The following is a 23,037-nucleotide window of genomic DNA, read 5'->3' on the forward strand; positions in this document are numbered from 1 at the left end:
TAAGACTATCTTTCTCTATCAAAGAGTGTCAGGCCCTTGAGCCTATGTTATGCAAAATATAGTTCATTATCCGGACTTTTCCAGCATTTCGTCTTATTTGGCTGTAGTTTGAACTCAGCCGAGATTTTCTCAAGAGATTTACCCTCTTATTCATAAACGTCTACTAAAGTTGACAAGCCGCTAATAATTGTTTATCCCTTTCCGACGTATTGGTATGATGGAAAGGGACAAACGATTATTAACGGCTTGTCAACTTTAGTAAACGTTTATGAATAAGGGGGTAAGTAGGTAGTTTGAGGGCGTCCGCTGGCGCGGGTGCAAGGAGAAGGAGTCGACGCACGCGCGCAGGGCTATAACCGCGAATGTTCAAGAATTGCGGGCATTTTTCTCTGTCAATAATTACGCCTTCATTGGAGTGAAAGAGAAAGATGCCCTAGTAGGACCCTAGGTGCCATTGTAGGTAAAATTCGTCGCCCACAACGGCGTCCGTAACGCAGCATACTACGTAGGCGAACAACACGAGAACGCGACGCGGCGCGGGGTGAATCAGATTGATACCTATAGAAGTGCCCAACGTGGGTGATCTCGTTGCGAACGCGAACGCCGTGGGCCCGCCGCGCCGCACCGCTTCGCCGGTAACAGACAGACGGACAGACAGACGGACGGACAGACGGAGTAGAGTTAGTAATAGGGTCCTGTTTTTACCCTTTGGATACGGAACCATAAAAAGAGTCTAGATTTTTAAAGACTCGGAAACGCGCTGCGTTCTAAGCGTTGAAAACGACGATCTCGCCAAAAAAAAAATATAAATATCATGTTGTTGCTATTTTATTTAAAACCATTCATGGTTATTGATAAATTCTGGTTATTGATAAAAAAAAAAAAAAGATTCATGACGATCACAACACATGTACGAACATGTACAGACAACAACAGCAAGAAAAGAAGAAATCATTAAGTGTGCATAACGAAATGGACCCAACTGAACATAATGCTAGCTATAAAGCCAGCGCTGGTCTTCCGTAGGGCCCAATCGGTCTTGCTTTTATATTTTGCTAATATGTAATGCTATTATTAAGGGGATCCCATGCCCCAATGACCTTCGATTTGAATCCCTTAGTTTTCTAATGTTTTTTGTAGCTTATCATATTAACAGCAACGGGTTTTAGCAATATAGTATCCCATATTTACTTCAAAGTTCATTGTTTTCGAAATATTTGGCATCAAAGTTGAACAATTTTAGGCCAAAAAACTGGTTTTCTGGCCATAACTTTTCTGTTAATTAGTTTAAAATTAAAACCTTAGACAAATTTTTAGAGACGTCTAAGACAAACCCAAATATGTAGATTTCGTATAAATAAGATCTTTCACAGCAATCGAGATACGAAAAAAGTGTTTTTTTAGACAATGTTTAAAACAATCATAAATAAATAAGTATTCATTTTTTTCACAATCCGGTAGACAAAAATGGAGATAAAAAATTGAAGAACCGATAGCCGCTTGTCTTATAATTCTATATGGAGTGCAAAAGTAGGAGATACGATTCAAAACTTGTCAAAAGTCGATGAAAACCTCAGGTAGCCCCTCTGAGCGAGGATAGGTAAATGAAGTAAATCTATTGGTCACATCCCTCGCTACGCAACCTCGCACATCTCCGATAGAAACGCAGCCTAAGCGTGTAAATACTTCTAGAGTTAAGAAAACCATGCATTTATCTGCCGTGTTTCCTGCCGGCACATATGCCGCTGTTAGTCTATAGGTCTATACCACCGGTTCGCTATTACTCGGTAAGCGTGTGAAATGACACAACAGGTATATTTCGTCTGAAAGCGGCGGTCCCAGGGGATGGATTGTTTGCCGCGCAGAATTACTAAACACATTGAAGACAAACAACGGCGTAATTTCGTCACATGATCGTGATAAAAGCAATTCATTTAATTTACCTCAACTATAATTAGAATAAGCATCAGCCACGATTGTTTATATTACAGAGCATCTGTTGGTAATCCTAAGTAAAGAAAATTCTGCCGTCAGCATCCATGCATTTTCGTTGTAATTGAATGATGGAACGTCCCGCGCAGCGTATTTCACCGAACTCTTTAAGCCAGTGGTTTTCAATCTGTATATTCACAATCAATAGTAGCGGATGACACAACGCACCAAATTAAAAGTATCTGCCGCCGTCGAATATTTTTCCAGATATAAATAAATCGACAAACATTGATACTATAATTATCGAACTTGCTCCTACCAAATGAGTTTTTCGGAACTTAGACGTGAGAGAGTAATCCCAATAAGACCTAGTGTCCCCTCTGCGAGGGAAGGTCAGATGGCAGGCGCTTTCGCAAATCTAGTGCCTACGCCAATTCTTGAGATAAGTTGCCAAACGGATACCAGGCTCCTGTGAGCCTTGCCAAAAAGCCGGAACAACGCGAGAACTATGATAAAATTGATAAATTAACCTGCTCACAATTTTTCGCTAGAATATGCGATCTGTGGAGACTGAGATGAGGAGAACAGGCGGAGATGGACGTTTTCTAAAATAAATATTGAAAACTTGATTCTTTCAAATCTGGACATTCTTGGGCTCATTCTACTCAGAATTGACAGCATTCTCCATTCTGAGATTAAAAAAACATGTCCCGAAATGTCCATTCCATTACGTCCAGTTTTAGTGTGTTTTTTTTTTCACTTGTATGTGCGTGACGTAGTGGAATGTACAATTTTCTATACAAATTTGGGACATTTTTTTATCATCACGATTGAATATGCTAGCGATTCTGAGTTAAAAGACCCCAAAGACACCAGGATCTGTGAGAATCATGTTTTCAATATTTATTTTAGAAAACGCCCAGATAAGAAAGCGGTTTTGCTCAAGCTGTACCGGAGACGCTTCGCGCTAAATAGAAAAATAAAACAAATCACATAGCTGTATGTGATTAGGGTTCCGTACCCAAAGGGTAAAAACGGGACCCTATTACTAAGACTCCGCTGTCCGTCTGTCTGCCTGTCACCAGGCTGTATCTCATGAGCCGTGATAGCTAGACAGTTGAAATTTTCACAGATGATGTATTTCTTTTGCCGCTATAACAACAAATACTAAATAGTACGGAACCCTCGGTGCGCGAGTCCGACTCGCACTTGGCCGGTTTTTTTTAAAGAATTTTCTACGCGACATCACTTACATCTTGTCCACTTAGATGGTTAGCAGTCCTAAACTGTGCGTTTCTCCAGAATCTTCCTGCCTCGCAAAGCTAAACCGTGAAATGAACTGTCGCCTGCGGTATTTCCGGACCGATACGACCATCAAACCTTCAAGAAAAGTGCGGACTCTCATTTTTTTTTATACCACGTCGGTGGCAATCAAGCATACGGCCCGCCTGATGGTAAGCCGTTACCGTAGCCTATGTACGCCTGCAACACCAGAGATGCGCGCGTTGCCGACCCTTTAAACACCTGTACACTCCTTTTTTAAAGGCCGGCAAAGCACTTACAACCCCTCTGGTGTTGCAGGTGTCCATGAGCGTCGGTAACCGCTTACCATCATGCGATTTATCTGCTCGTTTGCTTCAACAAAAAATCTAATGGCAGAGGTTTAATAAAAAGTTTGAAAAACTGCATTAAAAATATATTCGAAGTGAAATACAACCAACTGCATATTTGCGAAACAACGCATCACAAGTTTATACACACACGCATATACACACATATATACCATGCAATCGCACACATCCTAGCCAGGTTTGGAATTTCGAGGAAAACTCCCTACAGCCACCCCTACCTCCCCCTTTAGTCTGTTATTAGGAAGTCGAGGTTACAAATTGACTGACCATTTATATGCGCTATTGCTAGGACGTAAGGATGAGCTTTGTTATTGAGCAGTATTTATATATGTACTATCTGTGCAGCGATTTAATTAATTTTAACTGGGAAATTAAGAAATAATTGTTTATTTTAGTTGTTGTTATTAACTTATAATAGTTAATATTTCACGCGTCGAATGATTAGCCTATTTAATTTTTGAAAGGAGCAGCTGTCACGTAAAATGTGTGTGTAACTTTTTTTTTATTAAGCACAAATTTATTTAGAAATGTTAGTACATTGTGCAACGTGGGGGGTAAGTGTAATTTCGCAAATGAGGTCTTCGACACGACAGCCGCAGGCTGGAGTGCATTAAAGACTCGAATTTGCAATATTCTTACCCCCGGAGTTACACGCAATGTTTTTCATCACACTTGCGAAGAAAAAACAAGATTTTAAGCGAAATCATTCTTAAATACGGTGACATTTCAAACATTCGTCCGCCATTTTGAAATTTTTGGGCAGTTTAGGCATCGAAGGCACAACCCATCGGCATTCAGCTACAATTGAAAATTGTATAAAAATATTTTATATTTTAAACTGATCTTTTCTGATTGTGTTCAGATTAAGATAGTTCTGAGGTGTTTTAACTTTGACTGACTTTTTGGCAACAAAATGCCTCCCATATAAAAACAACTTTTAGTGCTTGGAGTAGAAAGTTTTCGTGACTACCTCAAGTAGAAAAGAGTTTCTAAAAGTATGTTTTTGGTAAGATGACATTCTAATGAGCATAAAACAGCTTATGGAAATATAAATACAATCGTGGAATTGTAGTACGAAGCGAGTGAATATTATTAAAAAAATTAAGTATGTTGGAATATATTTGGCGAAAACTCACAGAAGCCCATAAATTGTGATATTTTTGTATTTTCATTATAAATTACAATAATTACAGATTTTAAAATAAAAGAAATGCTTGAATATGTGCATTCGGTAAAAAGATATACCAGAGATCATTCATGGCCGGGTTTCATCGTGTTCAGTCGAAGGCAAAAATATCGATCCAGACAAATGGCTCAAAAATATGTGAACACGACTTTATTCTCTAAAGGGGCCCACTGACTATCAGTCCGCCGGACGATATAGGCCTGTCAGTTAGAACAAAAATTTGACAGTTCCGAACAACTAGCAGGCCGATATCGTCCGGCGGACTGATAGTCAGTGGGCCCCTTAAGGTGTAAGAGCGTACACATATTTCTGAAACTTTCGGAATGTATATATATTTATGCCCTTGACTGTACAGTCTTTATAGGTACATTAGGTACTTTACGAATCCGTTTTCACCCCTAAGCCCTGTCTGCCTTTTTATGTTTTTACCCGATAGGTGGATTAACCTTTTTTTTTGTTATTTTGTCCAGTCAACCAGGCGAAAACAGGCGGATAGTTACTATTGAAATAAATAAAATAATAACAATAAATATGTGTTGCCCTATTGTCGCACAGTGCGTGCGCCCGTTGTGAGGCCCACCGCCCACTCAATGAGTTGGCGAGTCACCAACTGCCTTTTACAATTCCGAGACTGATTGTCACAGCAGGTGTCAGCTAGTTTCCTCCCATAGCCCAATATCCAGTCCATCCAACATACAAATATGACCTTAGTTCCCATCGCAGCACAAAAGTGCTGCACTATACAACATAATTTTATAACAAAATCTAGTAACTTTAATGAAGATATTAAAATAATATATGGAAATGATGCAAAAATACAGGACGAAAGTTACAAAATTTAAATAATTTTTTACTTCCAAAAAGGAAAAAGTAAGGGTACCATTCGATTCCTTGAATTTTATCCAAAAAGGATTGTATAGCAACATATATACATAAACGCAATATTTCACCGACAAAAACGCAATTTTCTTGTTTTGTGCATACATTCAAAATGGTCTCTCAGTGACCCTGACGTCACGTAACGTTCACTTATCGTTTTGTTAGGAGCGTTTCGCGAGTGAAGTACAACTGTCGGACTTTGACTATCATTTCTGACATTTGTATTTCTTTAATGCCCATGGTCCCATACAGACATCATCATCATTCGCTTGCCCTTGTCCCATTCACTTGGGGTCGGCGCAGCATGTCTTTTTCTTCCATACATCTCTGTCACCCGTCATCTCATCATTCACTTGCGTTAGTTCCCATACAGACATTTGATCACAAAAACAAACCTGATCGATTGATACCATTAATAAAAAAATGTCATCTAGCCTAAGACAAATAATTAGAGCGAGTATAAGTTTTACATACATGGCTAATTATTTTTGAGCAACGAAAACTAGTACAGTCGCCATCAGTTATATCGGAGCGGCCGAGGTGCTCAAAAATTTCTGAACACGCACTCTAATGCACTGCACCCTGGCCGCTCCGATACATCTAATGGCGACGGTAACACGGTGTCCCTTTGTTTGACATAATTATTGAAAGTCATAATGTAATGATTGACATATTATAATTAAGAATAAATTTAAAAATGGAAAAATTACTGCCTTGGGTGAGACTTGAACTCACGGCCTCTGGAGTATCTATCCAGAGGCCGTGAGTTCAAGTCTCACCCAAGGCAGTAATTTTTCCACTTTTAAATTTATTCTTAGCTTAATAGCATCGATCGCAGACGTTTCTGCTTGTTAAAAATTAATATTATAATTAGTCATAATTCTGAAACCGTTAACTATCAGGATTTTCCTCGGGTTATCGTATAGATAGGTTAGGTTAGGTTTGTTGTATGAGTATCGGAGGACTACAATCGAGTTCCCGAAACCCCGTCAACATAGCGCGCGGCGGAACACCCCAGTAGGCCTAGCACATGATTGACGAGACAGTATCTCGCGGCGAGATAGACTACCCGTCTTCTACTAACTGTATGAATTAAAGGGGGACGGGTAGTCTATGTCGCGGCGAGATACTCTCGCGCCAATCATGTGCTAGCCCGGCTGGGGGTTTAGTCCGTGGGAGTAGGACATATCCACTAGGCTTCTCCCGGGCCAGTGGGATCCATAAAGGATTCCCCCTGGGTCATCAAAAAAACAAAAAAAAGGTTTGTTTTATGGCAATACTGAAAAGTTACGCGTTTCTGAGAAAAACCAAATTATGACTAATGATAATATGACAATCATTACATTATGACTTTCAAAAATTATGTCAAACAATAGACCCCTGTATACCACACATAGATATATTAAATGTTCATTCCAAGTTTCATGTAGTTTTAAAATGAGAGCGTAACTGCAATTGTATATTGTATGGAAGGCGGCGGGTTGTTAGTGGCTTTTAAGTAGGGGTCGGAAACCGGTATTTGCTCCATACAAATATACCGGTATTATTACGTTCTTTTTCGTTCTTTTGTTTATAATTTCATTTTTAATGGGACGTTTTAATAATGCAAAATTGTTTCCTAAATACATGATTCAGTCCTACGTAATGAGCATAAAATAATTCAAAATATTGGGCTATTTCGGGGTTTTTTAAAAATACCGGTTCGAGCCCTGCTTTTAAGATTGATGGTGGCAACTGTAGTGCCCAACGCTGGAACATAAACGTTACTGCGTGAAAATTAATTGTAAAATCAGCTGTTCTGAAAAAACGTGGCAAATTTTCCACAAATATTTGCGAACGTGACGCGATGCGAGCTGTCAATAAGATAATATATCTTCCACATATCATATCTTGTTGATATCACCGAAATATTGAAGGTTGCGGATAAGTCTTGATCGAGGATTAAAGCGTAGGCACTGAGATATAGCGCCATGTTAAGGCGACATACGGCGATGACGGAATGACGTGAAAGTCATGAAACATTCGAAAATATCATTTGGAGCACAGATTTAATATATACGCTAGATGACGCAAATACAACGTTATGTATTGAAACCAAGCGTGCCGACTTTTTCATGCGAAGCCGCCGAAGCCGTGAGGTCCCATTTAAAAGGCCCTAATTCACTAGCTTTCCTCGGCGTCATGCTTCAAAACTTGTATCACCGAATTAGGCGTGTTACCAAATAATGCAAGTTTACCCTACATTTTAACGTCAACGTCGTGTCGTTCCAGGGTGTCAAGGAGAAAGCAGAGGACCTACATGGAAATCGCTCCACCGACAATAGTCTAACTCTTAAATATATGAATATGACATTTTAAGTAAGTAAAGCCTGACCAGGAATATATGATCACGCGCCATGTTGCGGAATTTCACTGGAACTACTTTTTTCATACTATACTAAACTGTCACCGTATACATGAGAATGAACAGCGCCCTCTTGACAATGATCATATATTACTGGTCGGGCTTTAATAAAAATACGTTAAAAACTTATTTGTTGAATAATTTTTAAATTAAGAACATTAAAAAAATAAAAAAATAAATTTATATCATTGTCAAATGGAACATTGCTTTTGTTTTTCTTCGTTCGATCGAACAATACTAACTCCAACCTACAATACTATTGATTCAAAGTCCGCCAGTTTTTCTTGTACTTATGGTGGACCACTAGAGGGTACAATTGTATATAACCGATTCTGTTAATAATAATAAAATAATATTAAATAAACATAACCACAAATAACGTTCAATTCGAGCGCGGAAGTCTCGATATCTAGACTAACCCTAGCTTAACGACGACGCCTGAGCCTTAAGGCCGGTTTGCCGCTGTCTTTGTCACATTTCGCAATAAAGAACGGGAAAGAACATACACGCCAAGTGTCAATTTTGATCGAATTTTGTCGGTTTTTATTTATTTTAAAAACGTTACCTTACAATATCGAAATTCTAAAGCTATGAAATTACTATTTATGTTAAGATTGTTTTTTCTTTTTTTTTGTTTATAGTATCACATAATAAATAACCGAATAAAGTAGGATTAAAAGTCAGAGTTAGAGGTTACTTTGGGAATTAATTGTATCGAGCGAAGTTTCATAATTCGTGTATCGGAAGCTATGTTGTTAAAGATAATATAGTCAAGAACTACATATATTTTTTCCACGTCTACGAATATCAACGCCTCTTAGAAAAACATGATCATATAAGGAGATTTTTCGCCTTCTGGCTCAGGGAACCGCCTTAAGTTACAAAACCGATAAACACATGAGGCGCGTAATAAAATTATTACTACTGTTGTCTGTAATAAAACAAGGACATTACATAATGGCGGGTTTTTATGACACGAATCTACAAGTGCATCGCCTGTATTACACAAGATGTTTATCATGACCAGATATCGTACATTTTGTTGCATTTCAGTGCAGCAAAGTGAGGCTACCATTCGATTCCTTACATTTTATCCAAAAAAAGATTGTATGGCAACTATATACATAAACGCAATATTTCACCGACAAAAACGCAATTTACTTGTTTTGTCCATACTTCAAAATGGCCTCTCAGTGACCTTGACGTCACGTTCACTTATCGTTTTGTTAGGAGCGTTTCGCGAGTGAAGTACGACTGTCGGACTTTGACTATCATTTCTGACTTTTGTATTACTTTAATGCAATGGGTCCCATATAGACATTTGATCCTGAAAACAAATCTGATCGATTGATACCATTCATGAAAATTTGTCATCAAGCCTATTTTAATAACAATTTTCAAATAACATCTTAATAAAAAACCATATTGTCACATTTTCATAGATTTTGTGACATAAGCATTTCGAAGCTTTTAGCAAGATTTATTTTGGATTCTTGAACCTATTTCGCCTTAAGAAGTGTGAACGGAAATTCCGATACAACAACTCTCCTTTACTTGGTTCTCCATACAAATGTATTCGTTTCGCTCTCATTTTAAAACGACCAGCTAATTTGCTCTGAAACTTTAAGGTATATCCAGGTCTTTAATTAGTTCATATAGATCCAATACAATATATTCTGATACAATAGTAAAAAAAATACAGCGAATTTAAGTTTTTCATACAAAACTTATTTTTGCTGCATTTTGTTTGTTTTATATACTAGAGCTATATAAACTAATTACAGACCTAGATATACCTCATGTTATTGTATGTGCAAAGTTTCATTACAATCCAACACGTAGTTTTAAAATGAGAACGAAACTCCTTTCCTATGGGAAGGTGAAATTTGGCCGTGGCGTCGCCTTATTAAAACCGAGAAAAAATAAACTCAGCGACGTTGTTACATGGTACTATTTTCAGTAAGGTTACAGAATGAATTTGTTAATACGATTTAAATTTTGTAAGCTCCTTACTCGTATTTCATCGAGTTTGTGTGAACGTAATGCCATTGTTTAGCTCACGTCCTGTTGTGTACAGTCAAGTCGCTGGCCCAATATTACAGGGTTCTATGTTTCACTTTTATCGAACTTAAATTTGAACTTTATCATAGTGACATTAAGTCGAATTTCAACTATCTTGAAAATGTAACATAGAACCCTGTAATATTCCCCAATATTGTAAAAATATGGGTGCACACATCACACTCAAAAATTATGTCCCATAGCTCTTATGTCAGCGAATTAAGAACTATGGGACATATTTTTGAGTAAATTGTATGCACCCATATTTTTAAAACCTTTTTTATTAACTTGCAATGTACCTATGTAAGTAAATATGTATTTGTAGTTATGTAAGTAACTATGTTTGTACGGGTCAAATTTTGCAATTTAAATTTGATCCACTTTCCGGTTTCCGATGAAGCTGAAAATTTGCACACATATGTAAGTCGGGTGACAATTCAATATTATGGTACCATCGAGCTGATCTGATGATGGAGACAGGAGGTGGCCATAGGAACACTGTGATAAAACAACGCAACCTAATTGTGTTTGGGGTTTTTAGAATTGTCACAATTAGTATTAGTTGCCTGTGGAAATAAAAGTACAGTCAGCGATAAAAGCTTGTACCAAAAACGAATTTTCCAAAAACTTATTACACTTGACTGTACACACACACACTTGTATATAAGTAGATCATGCAAACAGTCATTTGTTTGTTGCAATTTCAACCGGTGAAAATGATTAAAATTATGAATCTATACAATATGTTTTGTAATTTTTGTATGATACGTTCCTTTTTAGTTTTTTGGTACAGAACCCTAAAAAGAACAATATAGGTTACACACAGCTTAAGGGATCGCATCATAATAGTTCATTACGATACAAGTGCGAAAAATAGGAAATTCGCAACGAGTGGCGAAGTGGCGATAAATTAAAACACGACCAAAGGAAGTGTTTTAAATCGACACGAGTTGCGAATTACCTATTCGCACGTGTATCGTACAAACAGCAACACTTAACTGTCCATCGGTATACCTTATGATCGCTTTTTAGCTATAAGACCGCCTGTTGTTACCTCTTAAGCTTGTATTTCGCTTTCTGTGTATTATTATTTTTAACTTTATGGTGCACAATAAAGAACATTTACTTACTTACTTATTTATGCCTTTTGTAATAAGATTAACGAACTGTCAGTTAACAGCATGGGTGATGGTGATAGTACAAAGTTTTACCACAGAATAAGTAATAGTATTATCATACAGAACGGCCACTCACCGCCCCGCCCCGATTTGAATTACCTCGCCCCGCGACAGCAGATTGACAACCTTTTGCCGACCGCTCAGTACTGTTTTTAAGCAACTTACTCACACAATGACGCATGCCGCGTGTACAGACGTGCCGTTCACAGATAGAAACGCGTATAGCGTGTCCGCCCTGTGGTTTTACAGTACATATGCAGTAAACTGATAATTACCGCACTAGTGCACCATCTGTGCTCTAAAATAGTCGTGTTCAGATGTTTATGAGCACTCTGTCCGCTCCAATATATCTCCTCCGTTATAGGTACCTCACATAATAGGGTGATCCACGTTTGTATGGAATAAAAAAAGGCAATCTTTTCTCTACAAGGCTCTCTTTGTTCTATTATGAGGTAGTAATGGATGTGCCAAACTTTGACTAATTTGCTCATTATTTACTGGTCGCGGAACATTGCTTTAAAATTTGATATCTCATACAATAAATAAAAAACACAATAATACAAAAATAACAAAATCGCTGGTTTATGTTTTGTTTAGAGGTAAAAATATACTAAAACCATTAAAAGGCCTCCAAGAATGTTTTTCTTTGGTCAAGTTCATTTCATACATTTTATTATGGAATAATTGCTTTATTTTTAGCGACCTCTAAATAATGTAGATTTTTCTCAAAATTGGTTTACATAATTTCTATGCAACTTTGATTAAAAAGAACCATGTGGAGTCCAAAAAATAATTATAGTATGAATTATCACAAATTATTTTTTCGCCCAAACTCTACGCCTTTAAACAAAAGGCATTGTTTCTTTTTTGCACCGCGGTAGCTACCTCACTTCTCAATAGGCTCAAATTTCATACTAATTTTTTTTTACAGCTTTTTGCTATCTCCGAATATTCTTACCTGTCGTACTACATTACCCAAACGCGTTAACTCCGAATGCTGTTATCTGAATTTGAACCATAAAAGTAGAATGCTCAAATTGCCTTTTAAACGGGCGTGATACTTTTCACTGATGAGAAATGAGGTAGCCACCGCGGCGCACAAAAGAAACAATGCCTTTTGTTTAACGGCTTAGGGTTTGGACGAAAAAATCATTTGATAATTCGTTCTATAAATAACTAGCTTTTGCCCGCGACTTCGTCTGCGCGGACTTAGTAACAGCAGCTAAAGTAAGTATAGCGCCTGGAAAAATGTTCATAGCAAATATTTAATTTGAGCATATTATGCACACAATTTAGCAGACACTTCATTAATTATGTCAATTCCACCCCGTTTTTTACTTTCTTAAGGGATGATTTTCGGGATAAAAACTATCCTATGTCCTTCTCAGGGACTCAACCTATCTCTATGCCAAATTTCATCTAAATCGATTCAGCGGTTTAAGCGTGAAGAGGGAACACACAGACAGACAGACAGACAGACTTTCGCATTTATAATATTAGTATGGATTATGACAATGCAAAGTATAATAAAAATCCATCTCCGTAAGCGCGTAGCCATATAAAAAGCCGTATCGATTCAAATTGCACTTTTAACTAGGCCGGTATGTGCATTGCGTTTACTACGAATGAATACATTAAGGCCTTGTCGTCTAATCACGATGCTATCATATTATCATTAATAGCTCAGTGTCACGTTCACTCTTTTCATAAACCTGACCCCGTAGACAACATGCCAATCGCTATCGCTCCATAGCGAACGAAACGCAACTGTCACACTCAAGGGCCCTCCACACTCGTGCGCGATTCACGGCGCGAAGCCACGAACGCGAGTGTGGAGTCTAGTTCGCTAATCAGCGAAATCGGCTCCACATTCGCGTTCGCGGCTTCGCGCCGCGTAGTCTTGAGCGGCCTTCACACTAATATGGAAGAGTGATAGAGACACAAAGCGATTCGATAGCGAAGCGCAAGCGATTGTCACCTTGGCTTGGCCGCCAGTATCCTTACCACGAGTTTGACATAGACATAGGTATTCGCTAGCGACCACGTACAGTAGCGGCAAAAAATCTATCATGTTTATTCCTATTTTCTTGTGGGCATTCATTAAAAAATCCGTTAAATTAGACTATATCATGTAAACCATCAATCATCATCATGTTTGTGTCAGTGTTTATGTGGCAGAAAGAAGAACGGAGTGGCGGTTACTCCACCGACAAGAGCCAGGCTCTTAAGGCTGTTCCATCGGTTTACCGCTGTCACTGTCACATTTCGCAAGAAAAAACGAGAAAGATCATGCGCGCCAAGCGTCAATTTTGATCGAATTTTGTCGATTTTTATTTATTTTAAAAACGTTACCTTACAATATCGAAATTCGAAAGCTATGAAATTACTATTTAAGTTAAGATTGTTTTTTCTTCTTTTTTTGTTTATAGTATCACATAATAAATAACCGAGTAAAGTTGGATTAAAAGTCCGAGTTAGAGGTTACTTTGGGAATTAATTGTATCGAGCGAAGTGTCATAATTCGTGTATCGGAAGGTATGATATTAAAGATAATATAGTCAAGAACTACATATATTTTTTCCACGTCTACTAATATCAACGCCTCTTAGAAAAACATGATCATATAAGAAGATTTTTCGCCTTCTGGCTCAGGGAACCGCCTTAAGAGTTATGATGATGATCATGTAAACAATGATTGTATCATTATCACGATCATATATTTATACTTACGTCCCACTCCACGTGGCAACATAGGCAGCCACGTTAGCACAATGCGGATTGGGGACTTCACACACACCAATTAATGAATGTTATAAATATTGAATTTCTTATTTGAAAACACTCAAAAGCGAATCATACCAACAACAAAGATAGATATAACTCCGTAATAGATAGATACAGTCTAAGGAAAAAACGTGCCTCGAAAATCAAGAAAATTTGATTCTCGTTCAGAGGGCGCTACTAGTTTTGGCCTACAGTCGTATAGATGGCGTTGACGGTTTCGTTTGTTATTTAACAATTTTAACGCATATCAGTGACAGAACATGGGTCAAAATCATAAAATAATTAATGCAAATAAAAAAATCATTTATCTGTATTTAAATACATTTTATCGTATTTTTATAAATCTTCATTTTTAGTTTTAAAGTGTGTCGACAGATGGCAGTGAATTTACTGGGGTTACAAAATTTACTATGACAGTACCGCTCTAGTATAAGTTACTCTATGCCAACAATAAAACCTAGATGGATCGATTGTTCGCCCTCGTTAGCCTCTGGTTTGAAAATTAAATCTAATCATTACTTTACAATTTAATACCCACCGGGCTACTGCGAAAACTCGGGCAGACTAATTATTTTAAAAATGTACCCTAGTTTGGTCGAATAGTCCTTTTCATACGCCCCTATATTGTAAATTTCATCGAAATCGCTAGAGCCGTTTTTGAGAAATTACCAAAATAAATATGCAAATGTACTTGAAAAAATATTATAGATTATTTTCAGCTACTGTAAATTTATTCACAATGCATCTCCCTTAGCGAGCAAGCGAGATGCACTGCGTTTGAGCTGACGCAGTCGCTAGCGCTAGGCCGCGTAAAACTCATGGTGGGGGTACTGAAAATTGTAGTGATCTGAGGGCGTATTCTTATTGTAATAGCAGGTTTTAGGTTTAAGATTCTTTATTCTCACTAATATAGAAATATAATAGAAATTTGACACATCTCTGCTTCGCTGACGACGTGGTCCTTGTTTCAGACGACTATCAACCTACAATTTATGTTGAACTCTTTAAGTAACGCTAGTATAAAAATTGGTTTAACAGTTAACTTGCAAAAAACAAAAATCATGACAAATGTTAAAGATGAACATATTTATTTAGGCAATCAATGAAGCGAAGAAGTCCAATCATTCGTTTATCTCGGCAAACAGCTTTCATTCAATCAAACTAATAATTTGGAAGAAATAGAGCGAAGAGTTAAAAAGACTTGGAACAAGTTCTGGAGTATGAAAGAAACATTAAAAAGCGATATACCACTTAAACTTAAGAAAAGAGTAATAGATTCGTGTTTACTCCCTACACTTACATACGGCAGTCAGTCGTGGAAGTTCACATACAAGGCTAAAGATAAAATAGTTAAATGTCAGAGCCATTGAAAGAAATATATTAAACATAAAATTAATCGAGAAAATTAGACATGACCATATACGACAAAAAACAAAATGCATTGATGCTCTAGAATACGCATTAAGACCGTTCCATCGGTTTGCCGCTGTCTTTGTCACATTTCGCAAGAAAGAACGGGAAAAAACATACGAGTCAAGTGTCAATTTTGATCGAATTTTGTCGGTTTTTTATTTATTTTAAAAACGTTACCTAACAATATCGAAATTCTAAAGCTATGAAATTACTATTTATGTTAAGATTGTTTTTTCTTCTTTTTTTGTTTATAGTATCACATAATAAATAACCGAGTAAAGTATGATTAGTGTATCGGAAGCTATGTTGTTAAAGATAATATAGTCAACAACTACATATATTTTTTCCACGTCTACGAATATCAACGCCTCTTAGAAAAACATGATCATATAAGGAGATTTTTCGCCTTCTGGCTCAGGGAACCGCCTTAAGATCAAAATGGAAGTGGGCCGGCCACGTGGCAAGAATGCACAAAGAGAAATGGACTAAGATCGTCACGCTGTGATCTAGGCCAAAAGGAACGAGAAGACAGGGCAAACTAAACGCTCGTTGGGCAGACGATTTACAACGAAAAGTAAAGAACTGGCAAGAAGTAGCTCAAGACAGAGCGAAATGGCATAATTTGGAGGAGGCCTTTACCCGAGAGGGGTCCAAACCTACTTAGTTTTAAATACATATGTATAGATCCAATTAATGATGTTATGTTAAGTGATTAGTTTAAAATTAGAACTCTATATTTATATTTTTTTCGTGTACCTATAGTTTAAGTTGGTTTATGGAATAAATGGGCTTTTTATTTTATTTATTTATTTTATTCGCACTAAGAATTTGACAATTCACTTACATGAGAACTTAAAACTACACAAATACATTTATTTTGCATGAAATTAGCGAACGAGAGAGTATTTAAACATACAGTAAAATAAAATCGGCCGATACACTTTTAACAAAACAAGGTGATTAGTGGTGCATATGGTTAACATTTCGTCTACTTGAGATGTACACAAAACGTTTTGTAGTTGACAGTAAGCTAAGGCCCAGTTTAACTTATTTCCGAGATTCGTAATAACAATGCGTCAGCGGGGATCATCCCTGTACTGGTCAGTATAATGGGTAAGTAGACCGTAGGTGTCGCGAATGTCGGGACTGGTTTTTAGTTGCTATGAGCTTATTAAATATTCAACTATCGATCTTATTACCTAGTTATGTTAGGGTCTTTTTTGTAATGGTCATGTACATATTTTATTTATCGTATAAATGGTACAATGCAGTGCAGCAAGTACGCTAACTTACAGATACTGGAAGTGGCAATGTTTTTATGTTTTATTACAGACATTGTTTTTATTTTATTTATTAGGTGTTTAATTTTATAACTAAGCGTTCTTGGTAATGTGATATGTAGATTATATGTATACACAATGATATATTATAAAGGTGCTATTTAGGTATATATAGACTAGATTAAATTTTAAATGGTCTATTTTTTTGGTAATGTTATTTTTAATTTATATAAATTATATGCGAATTTTTATTTTATTTTATACAGCTGCTGTTTATGATTGACATTTACTTTCCGAATATTTAGATTTATTCTATGGCGAATCATTGCTTACGTGTTTTTTTCAATTGTTTTTTAAAGCTGTACATAGACTTGATTTCTTTTATATTTTTTGGCAGTTTATTATACAGCTGAGCGCCTTCATATAGTATACATTTTTGTCCGAATTTTGTTCTGGTTTGCCGTAGAATTAGGTCATTGGCATTTCTGAGTTTAATTTTTTGTCTAGCATTCTTTTTCGAAAAACCTTTTTGAGTGTGTATATTTTTATTGATTATTTTTCGTACTAATAAACATGTATTGTATCAAAGATAGATATAACTCCGTAATAGATGTATACAGTCTAAGGAAAAAACGTGCCTCGAAAATCACGAAAATTTGATTCTCGATCAGATGGCGCCACTAGTTTTGGCCTACTCTCGTATAGAGGGCGCTGACGGTTTCATTTGTTATTTATAGTTTTAACGCATATCAGTGAAAGAACATGGGTCAAAATCATATAAAAATAATTATTGCAAATAAAAAAAATCATTTATCTATATTTAAATACATTTTAACGTACTTTTATAAATCTTCATTTTTAGTTTTAAAGTATGTCGATAGATGGCAGTGAATTTACAGTGGTTACAAAATTTACTATGACAGTACCGCTCTATCTTATTATATCCTCTTTGATTGTATGTATATGTCTGTTTGATATTAAGTATCCGAGTTTCTTTGTATATTTTTATTGTTGGTGTTAAATAGTTATAATGAAATAATGCTTTTATTAATTTGTTTTGGGCTACTTGTAGTAACTGTAGATTCGTTATGGCTGCCGAGCCCCAGACTTCAATAAAATAATCAATATGTGGCTTAATGAGGGAGTTGTAAATCACATAACGCGTTGTTTTGGGAGGAAACGTGCAATTCCCCGTGTGGCTGCTGTCAAGGAAACTATTCGGTTTCTTACTTTTTCAATGTGTGGTTTCCAACTTAAGCTTTTGTCTAAAATTAGGCCAAGATATTTCTCTTTGTCTACTTGTTCAATTATTTGGTTGTTTATTGTAAGCGGATCAAATTCATCAATTTTCTTGTTTTTTGATAAGAATATAATATAGTTAGTCTTTGTAGTGTTAATGGTAAGTAAATTACTCTGAAACCACGCATTGAGAAGATCCAGGTCACTTTGTGCTTTCGTTATAACATTGTCTATAGTGTCTCCAAAGTAAAATAAGGCTGTATCGTCAGCGTAGAGTGTTATATCTCCCGTCAGACCTATCTCTTTAATACCATTGATATAGACCAGAAACAGAAGAGGCCCTAGAATTGAGCCTTGCGGCACGCCACAATTTATTTGTTTAGGGGTACTCGTGTGATCTTCTATTTTAACAACCTGATAACGTTTATATGATTCACGGTTAGTCACGGGTCACCCGTGAACATGATGCATGTAACTGCGTCGAAATATCGGGAGCTCACAAATAATACAAAAGGTAATCACTGTCTATATCCCGGTCAATATAAGTCTAGTGGAACCTGATAACGATTTGATAGGTAGGTAGGTATGGATAGGTTATGAATTAGATCTGGATTTGTTATGAATATTATCTATCAGTGTATATAAATAGTGACTTTCCTGGTTTATAATAGGATTTTTAACGTACAGCCGCCATCGGATATATCGGGGCGGCCGAGGTGCCCACAAATATCTGAACACGACTCTATTGACGAGGGTGTTCAGATATTTTTGAGCACCACGGCCGCTCCATATCTGATGGCGACTGTACCTACAGGACTCATTAAGCCTCGTTTTTTTAGGATTATAAGAATGGTAAACAATCTTGAGATTTTTTTATTGAAAAACGCTTATTTTTTTAAACTATTACTTATGAAAGAATGTAAATGTATAATAATATCATTGTTACATATTTGCTGTAACTTATTTTTCAAATGTTTTTCAATAAATAGAGACATCAAGATTGTTTACTTTGTAATGGCAATTAGCCACTTTCAGTGTTTAAACGACATAAACGCATATTGCTTGTGTCAGCGCAACCTAACATGTACAGTCGCCATCAGATATATCGGAGCGCCCGTGGTGCTCAAAAATATGTGAACACGCACTCTAACGCCTTGACAATAGAGGCGTGTTCAGATATTTGTGAGAGCCTCGGCCGCTCCGATATATTTGATGGCGACTGTATATATGTATAGGCAGGCATTTAGAGAATAAAGGTTCTTTTATTGTCACACTTAAGGGGCCCACTGACTATCAGCCCGCAGGACGATATCGGCCTGTCAGTTGTTCGGAAGTTTCGGAACTGCCAAATTTTTGTTCTAACTGACAGGCCGATATCGTCCGGCGGACTGATAGTCAGTGGGCCCCTTTAAGGTTTTTCACTGTTCTACTCCTATCACCTGTTCGAAATAATATAACAAGATAAATCTTGTTATTTGAACTTTTTTCTAATGCTAAAAAACTAGGTATATCAAAATAAAAACAATTCGCTGTGCTCAGTTATAATTACTGATGTACCGTCGGAATGTTTCCGAAATTGTGAACCTCCCACATGGAAAAACCGGGGAAACTTCTCATATTTTTTTTGTATGTATGGGAATCTATATTTTTCATTTCCATAATGAATTTCCCTCGTGTCCTGTGAAGTTTCCCTAAAGTTTCCCAGTACTTTTCTAACTTTTTAGAAAATGTGCACATCTGGGGCCCATTTCTCAAACGGTATTAGTCTAATATTATTAGTGTGTTGTCATGGTAACCCATACGACTTGACAGTTCGTGGACTAATAATATTATAATACCGTTCGAGAAATGGTCCCCTGTAGTTAAAATACGAAATAATTTTATATTAGTTACAAGTAAACCTAATTATACAACGTGTTACCAACAAACCTTAAATACAATTAGTTTAGATATTAATATAATCTAGAAATAAAACTATGAAAACGGATTATATCGCGTATATTGAATTTATAATACATCCGGACGTTTCGAACCCTTTACAGCGTTCGTGGTTAACGGGTGAAACTTCGAAACGTCGGGATGTATTATAAATTCAATATACGCAATATAATCCGTTTTCATAGTTTTATTTCATGAGTGACTATCGCGGTAACCGAAGACAATATTAATATAATCTAGAACCAATTAATTATTACAAGCACGGGCCCATCTCTGGTACGGTATTAGACTAATATTATTAGTCTACAAACTGTCAAGTCGTACGGGTTACCATGGTAACACACTAATAATTTTAGACATCCGTTCGAAAAATGGCCAGTTTGTTATTACTTATTAAATGTGCCATTCCCAATCAAAAGGGTACTTATTGTCGGTTGTCAATAAGGCGCTATTTTCATATAGCTTCAGTTTGAAATCAACCTTATTGACAAGCGACAATGTTGGTACCTTTTGGTTGAAAATGTCACAAATAATTTCTACCCCTTGATGATGATGATGATGATGATGAAAGTCATGGAAAGGCATGGCATTAACGTCACTTTTATAGGCTCAAGTTTCGACTATACAGGACACAAACAGAAAATCTAAGTTTCGAACTCTATCTAATGAGGGCTATCGTTTTTTTGCTCACCAATTGGCGCCTCTGTTGATGGTGGTCCAAAAGACTAAAGAACAGCTGTCAGTCATTGAAGTGACAAGTGACATTTGACATTTCGAACTATGGAAAATACCACCATCTACACTAGCGCCCCTAGCGGCGAATTCATACGCGTTAGCCCTCATTACAACTAAATCCGACGTATTTTAATTAAGGTGGATACACATAGCGATCGATAATTCAGTAGTTTCAGTACAACAGTTTTATTCGTCAATGTGTGAGCCAATATTTCTGTCAAGATCATTTCGTTTAATATTGATTAGAGCTCTGTTTTCATTGGCCTCATGTTTTACACACATTTTCCCTGAAATTTTACACTTGTGTTACGAGCCAAGCTGTCACAAACGTGTTCGTATTTTCTAAATACAGTACAGTCGAAAGCAAAAATATCGATCCAGACAAATAGCCCAAAAATATGTGAACACAACTTAACTGTCTGATGTAAGAGCGTAGACATATTTTTGAAACTTTGGGAATGTATATATTTATGCCCTTGACTGTACCTATATTGTATATACAGAAGTTACTGAATATACACGGTGTTTCATGACCCACTGAAAACCTAAAATAAGTTTGTTCAGAATCGATCGCGCTGTTTTAATGGGGGTAAAATTTTTTTTTACATGTCCTTTCTGCAGGTTTGTAAAGCAACAATATCAATTACTAGCATTTGACACGTTATTTGTCAATGAGTAACACCCTTAACTGGCCATTGGTAAACCTTCTCGTTGCAGTAAGGTATGCAAATGGTCCGTTAACAGTGTTTACGATGGTAACTAGCAATTGTTTTATGTCACTAATACGACGAAGCATCTTGTGTAGAATTACCAGTCGAATGGAATTGTTAAGAAAACTAAACAATGAATATTTTTTTACATATTTATCGGATTAAAGAATATACTCAAAATGAGTTCAAAATGAATAAAAACTGTTGGGGTGTCTCAGGTTTTCAGTGGCTCAAGATACACCGTGTATAGTTATATTTTCAAGTAAAAATTAGTATCGGGAGCATGCATCAAACCATGATTAACTAGTTAAATATCAAGTTAGTGGCGGAAGAGAGGGGAGCCCCTTGATATAATCGTACAAAACGTAATATTTAAGGGTCCCCAGCAAGCTCGGTTCTCCATACAAACATAGTTACGCTCTCATTTTAAAACGCATAGCTAGTTTGCTCTGAAACTTTGTACTTAGAATAGGATAGGGTACATCTATGTCTATAATTAGTTTACGTAGTTTCAGATAACATAGTTTAAAAAATACAGATAAATGTAAGTTTGTCATACAAAACTTGTTTTTGCTTTATTTCGTTTGTTTCATAAACTGGATCTAAATAAACTAATTACAGACCTAGATATACCTCATGTATTTGTAAAGTTTCATTACAATCCAACACGTAGTTTTAAAATGATAACGAAACTCGGCCGAGCTTGCCGGGAACTCTTAATTCAAATTCATAATAATTATTCCCATATCGCCAATACACGACCCTACATTTTCAAAATACAACCTACGATAAATAGGAAGGTATGTAATCGCTTTCAAATATATCTGAATACTATATAGTCAAAGCATTTTCAGTTCTTTCTGCGCCTTGTTACACAGATATTGACAGCGACCGTAATTTATCAGTTTTCACAAAAATTCAAAAACACACACCAATCTCTTTCACGACAACATACTATTGTTTTAAACGTCACATGAAACTAACCTGAGAAGGTGCGAATCCCAGGAACGACAGTTTCCGCTTGCCCGAACTCATGATTGTCACGTACGTACGTCCGTCGCGCGCGGAGGTCGCGGCTCGACTGAGCGCTGGCACCGGAAGGGCATGCGTACGCGCTTACCTGTGGACGGAAAATTGGCCGTGAAAATTTCGGGGTGAGAAAATATCGGTGAATTACATCGTCGCACGTATATAAACTATTGAAGGCTTGGCTACATGAAGCTGATTTGTATTAGGGCCTGTTTAAACAATCGATCAAATAGCAAGGTTTTTACACTATTACATAAGTACTCCTTTGCAACAGTGTGCACATCAGCCGACTAAAGACTGTGCACAATGAAACCCGGCCACGAACGATGTGGTAAAAATCTTTTAAATTAATGTTTTTTTTTATGTACATTTTCAAGCAGCACTTTTCCCTTAATAAATTGTGGTTATCAAAATACATAATAAAATTAGGCACAATATAAAGTTAGCTTGTCTGTAACTTTGAGCTTTATATATACCACAGTAGGTATGTACCAATATTTTTTTGTCCACGGTTTTCTGACAGTCTTTACCAAATTTTCCAGTTAAAAATATTTTTCCCCTTACTAGCTCGGAAAGCCGTCTTTTATCCTTTAAAACAAGCGGGGAAAAACGCATTTTATCCACTAGTGGGGAAAGTA

The 23,037-nt window shown here is 36.6% G+C and overlaps 1 protein-coding gene across 1 annotated transcript in view; it reads right to left on the reverse strand.

Moving 5' to 3' along the window:
• Window positions 1–22,524, reverse strand: part of LOC134754578 (anion exchange protein 3) — a 146,933-nt gene extending 124,409 nt beyond the window's left edge. The window contains exon 1 of the mRNA XM_063690895.1: window positions 22,355–22,524. Coding sequence (XP_063546965.1) covers window positions 22,355–22,405 — 51 coding nt within the window. The 5' untranslated portion in view covers window positions 22,406–22,524. The remainder of the gene's footprint in view (window positions 1–22,354) is intronic.
• Between the last annotated feature and the right edge of the window lie 513 nt (window positions 22,525–23,037).

This window comes from Cydia strobilella, chromosome Z, assembly GCF_947568885.1.
Source record: "Cydia strobilella chromosome Z, ilCydStro3.1, whole genome shotgun sequence".
NCBI classification, from domain to species: domain Eukaryota; kingdom Metazoa; phylum Arthropoda; class Insecta; order Lepidoptera; family Tortricidae; genus Cydia; species Cydia strobilella.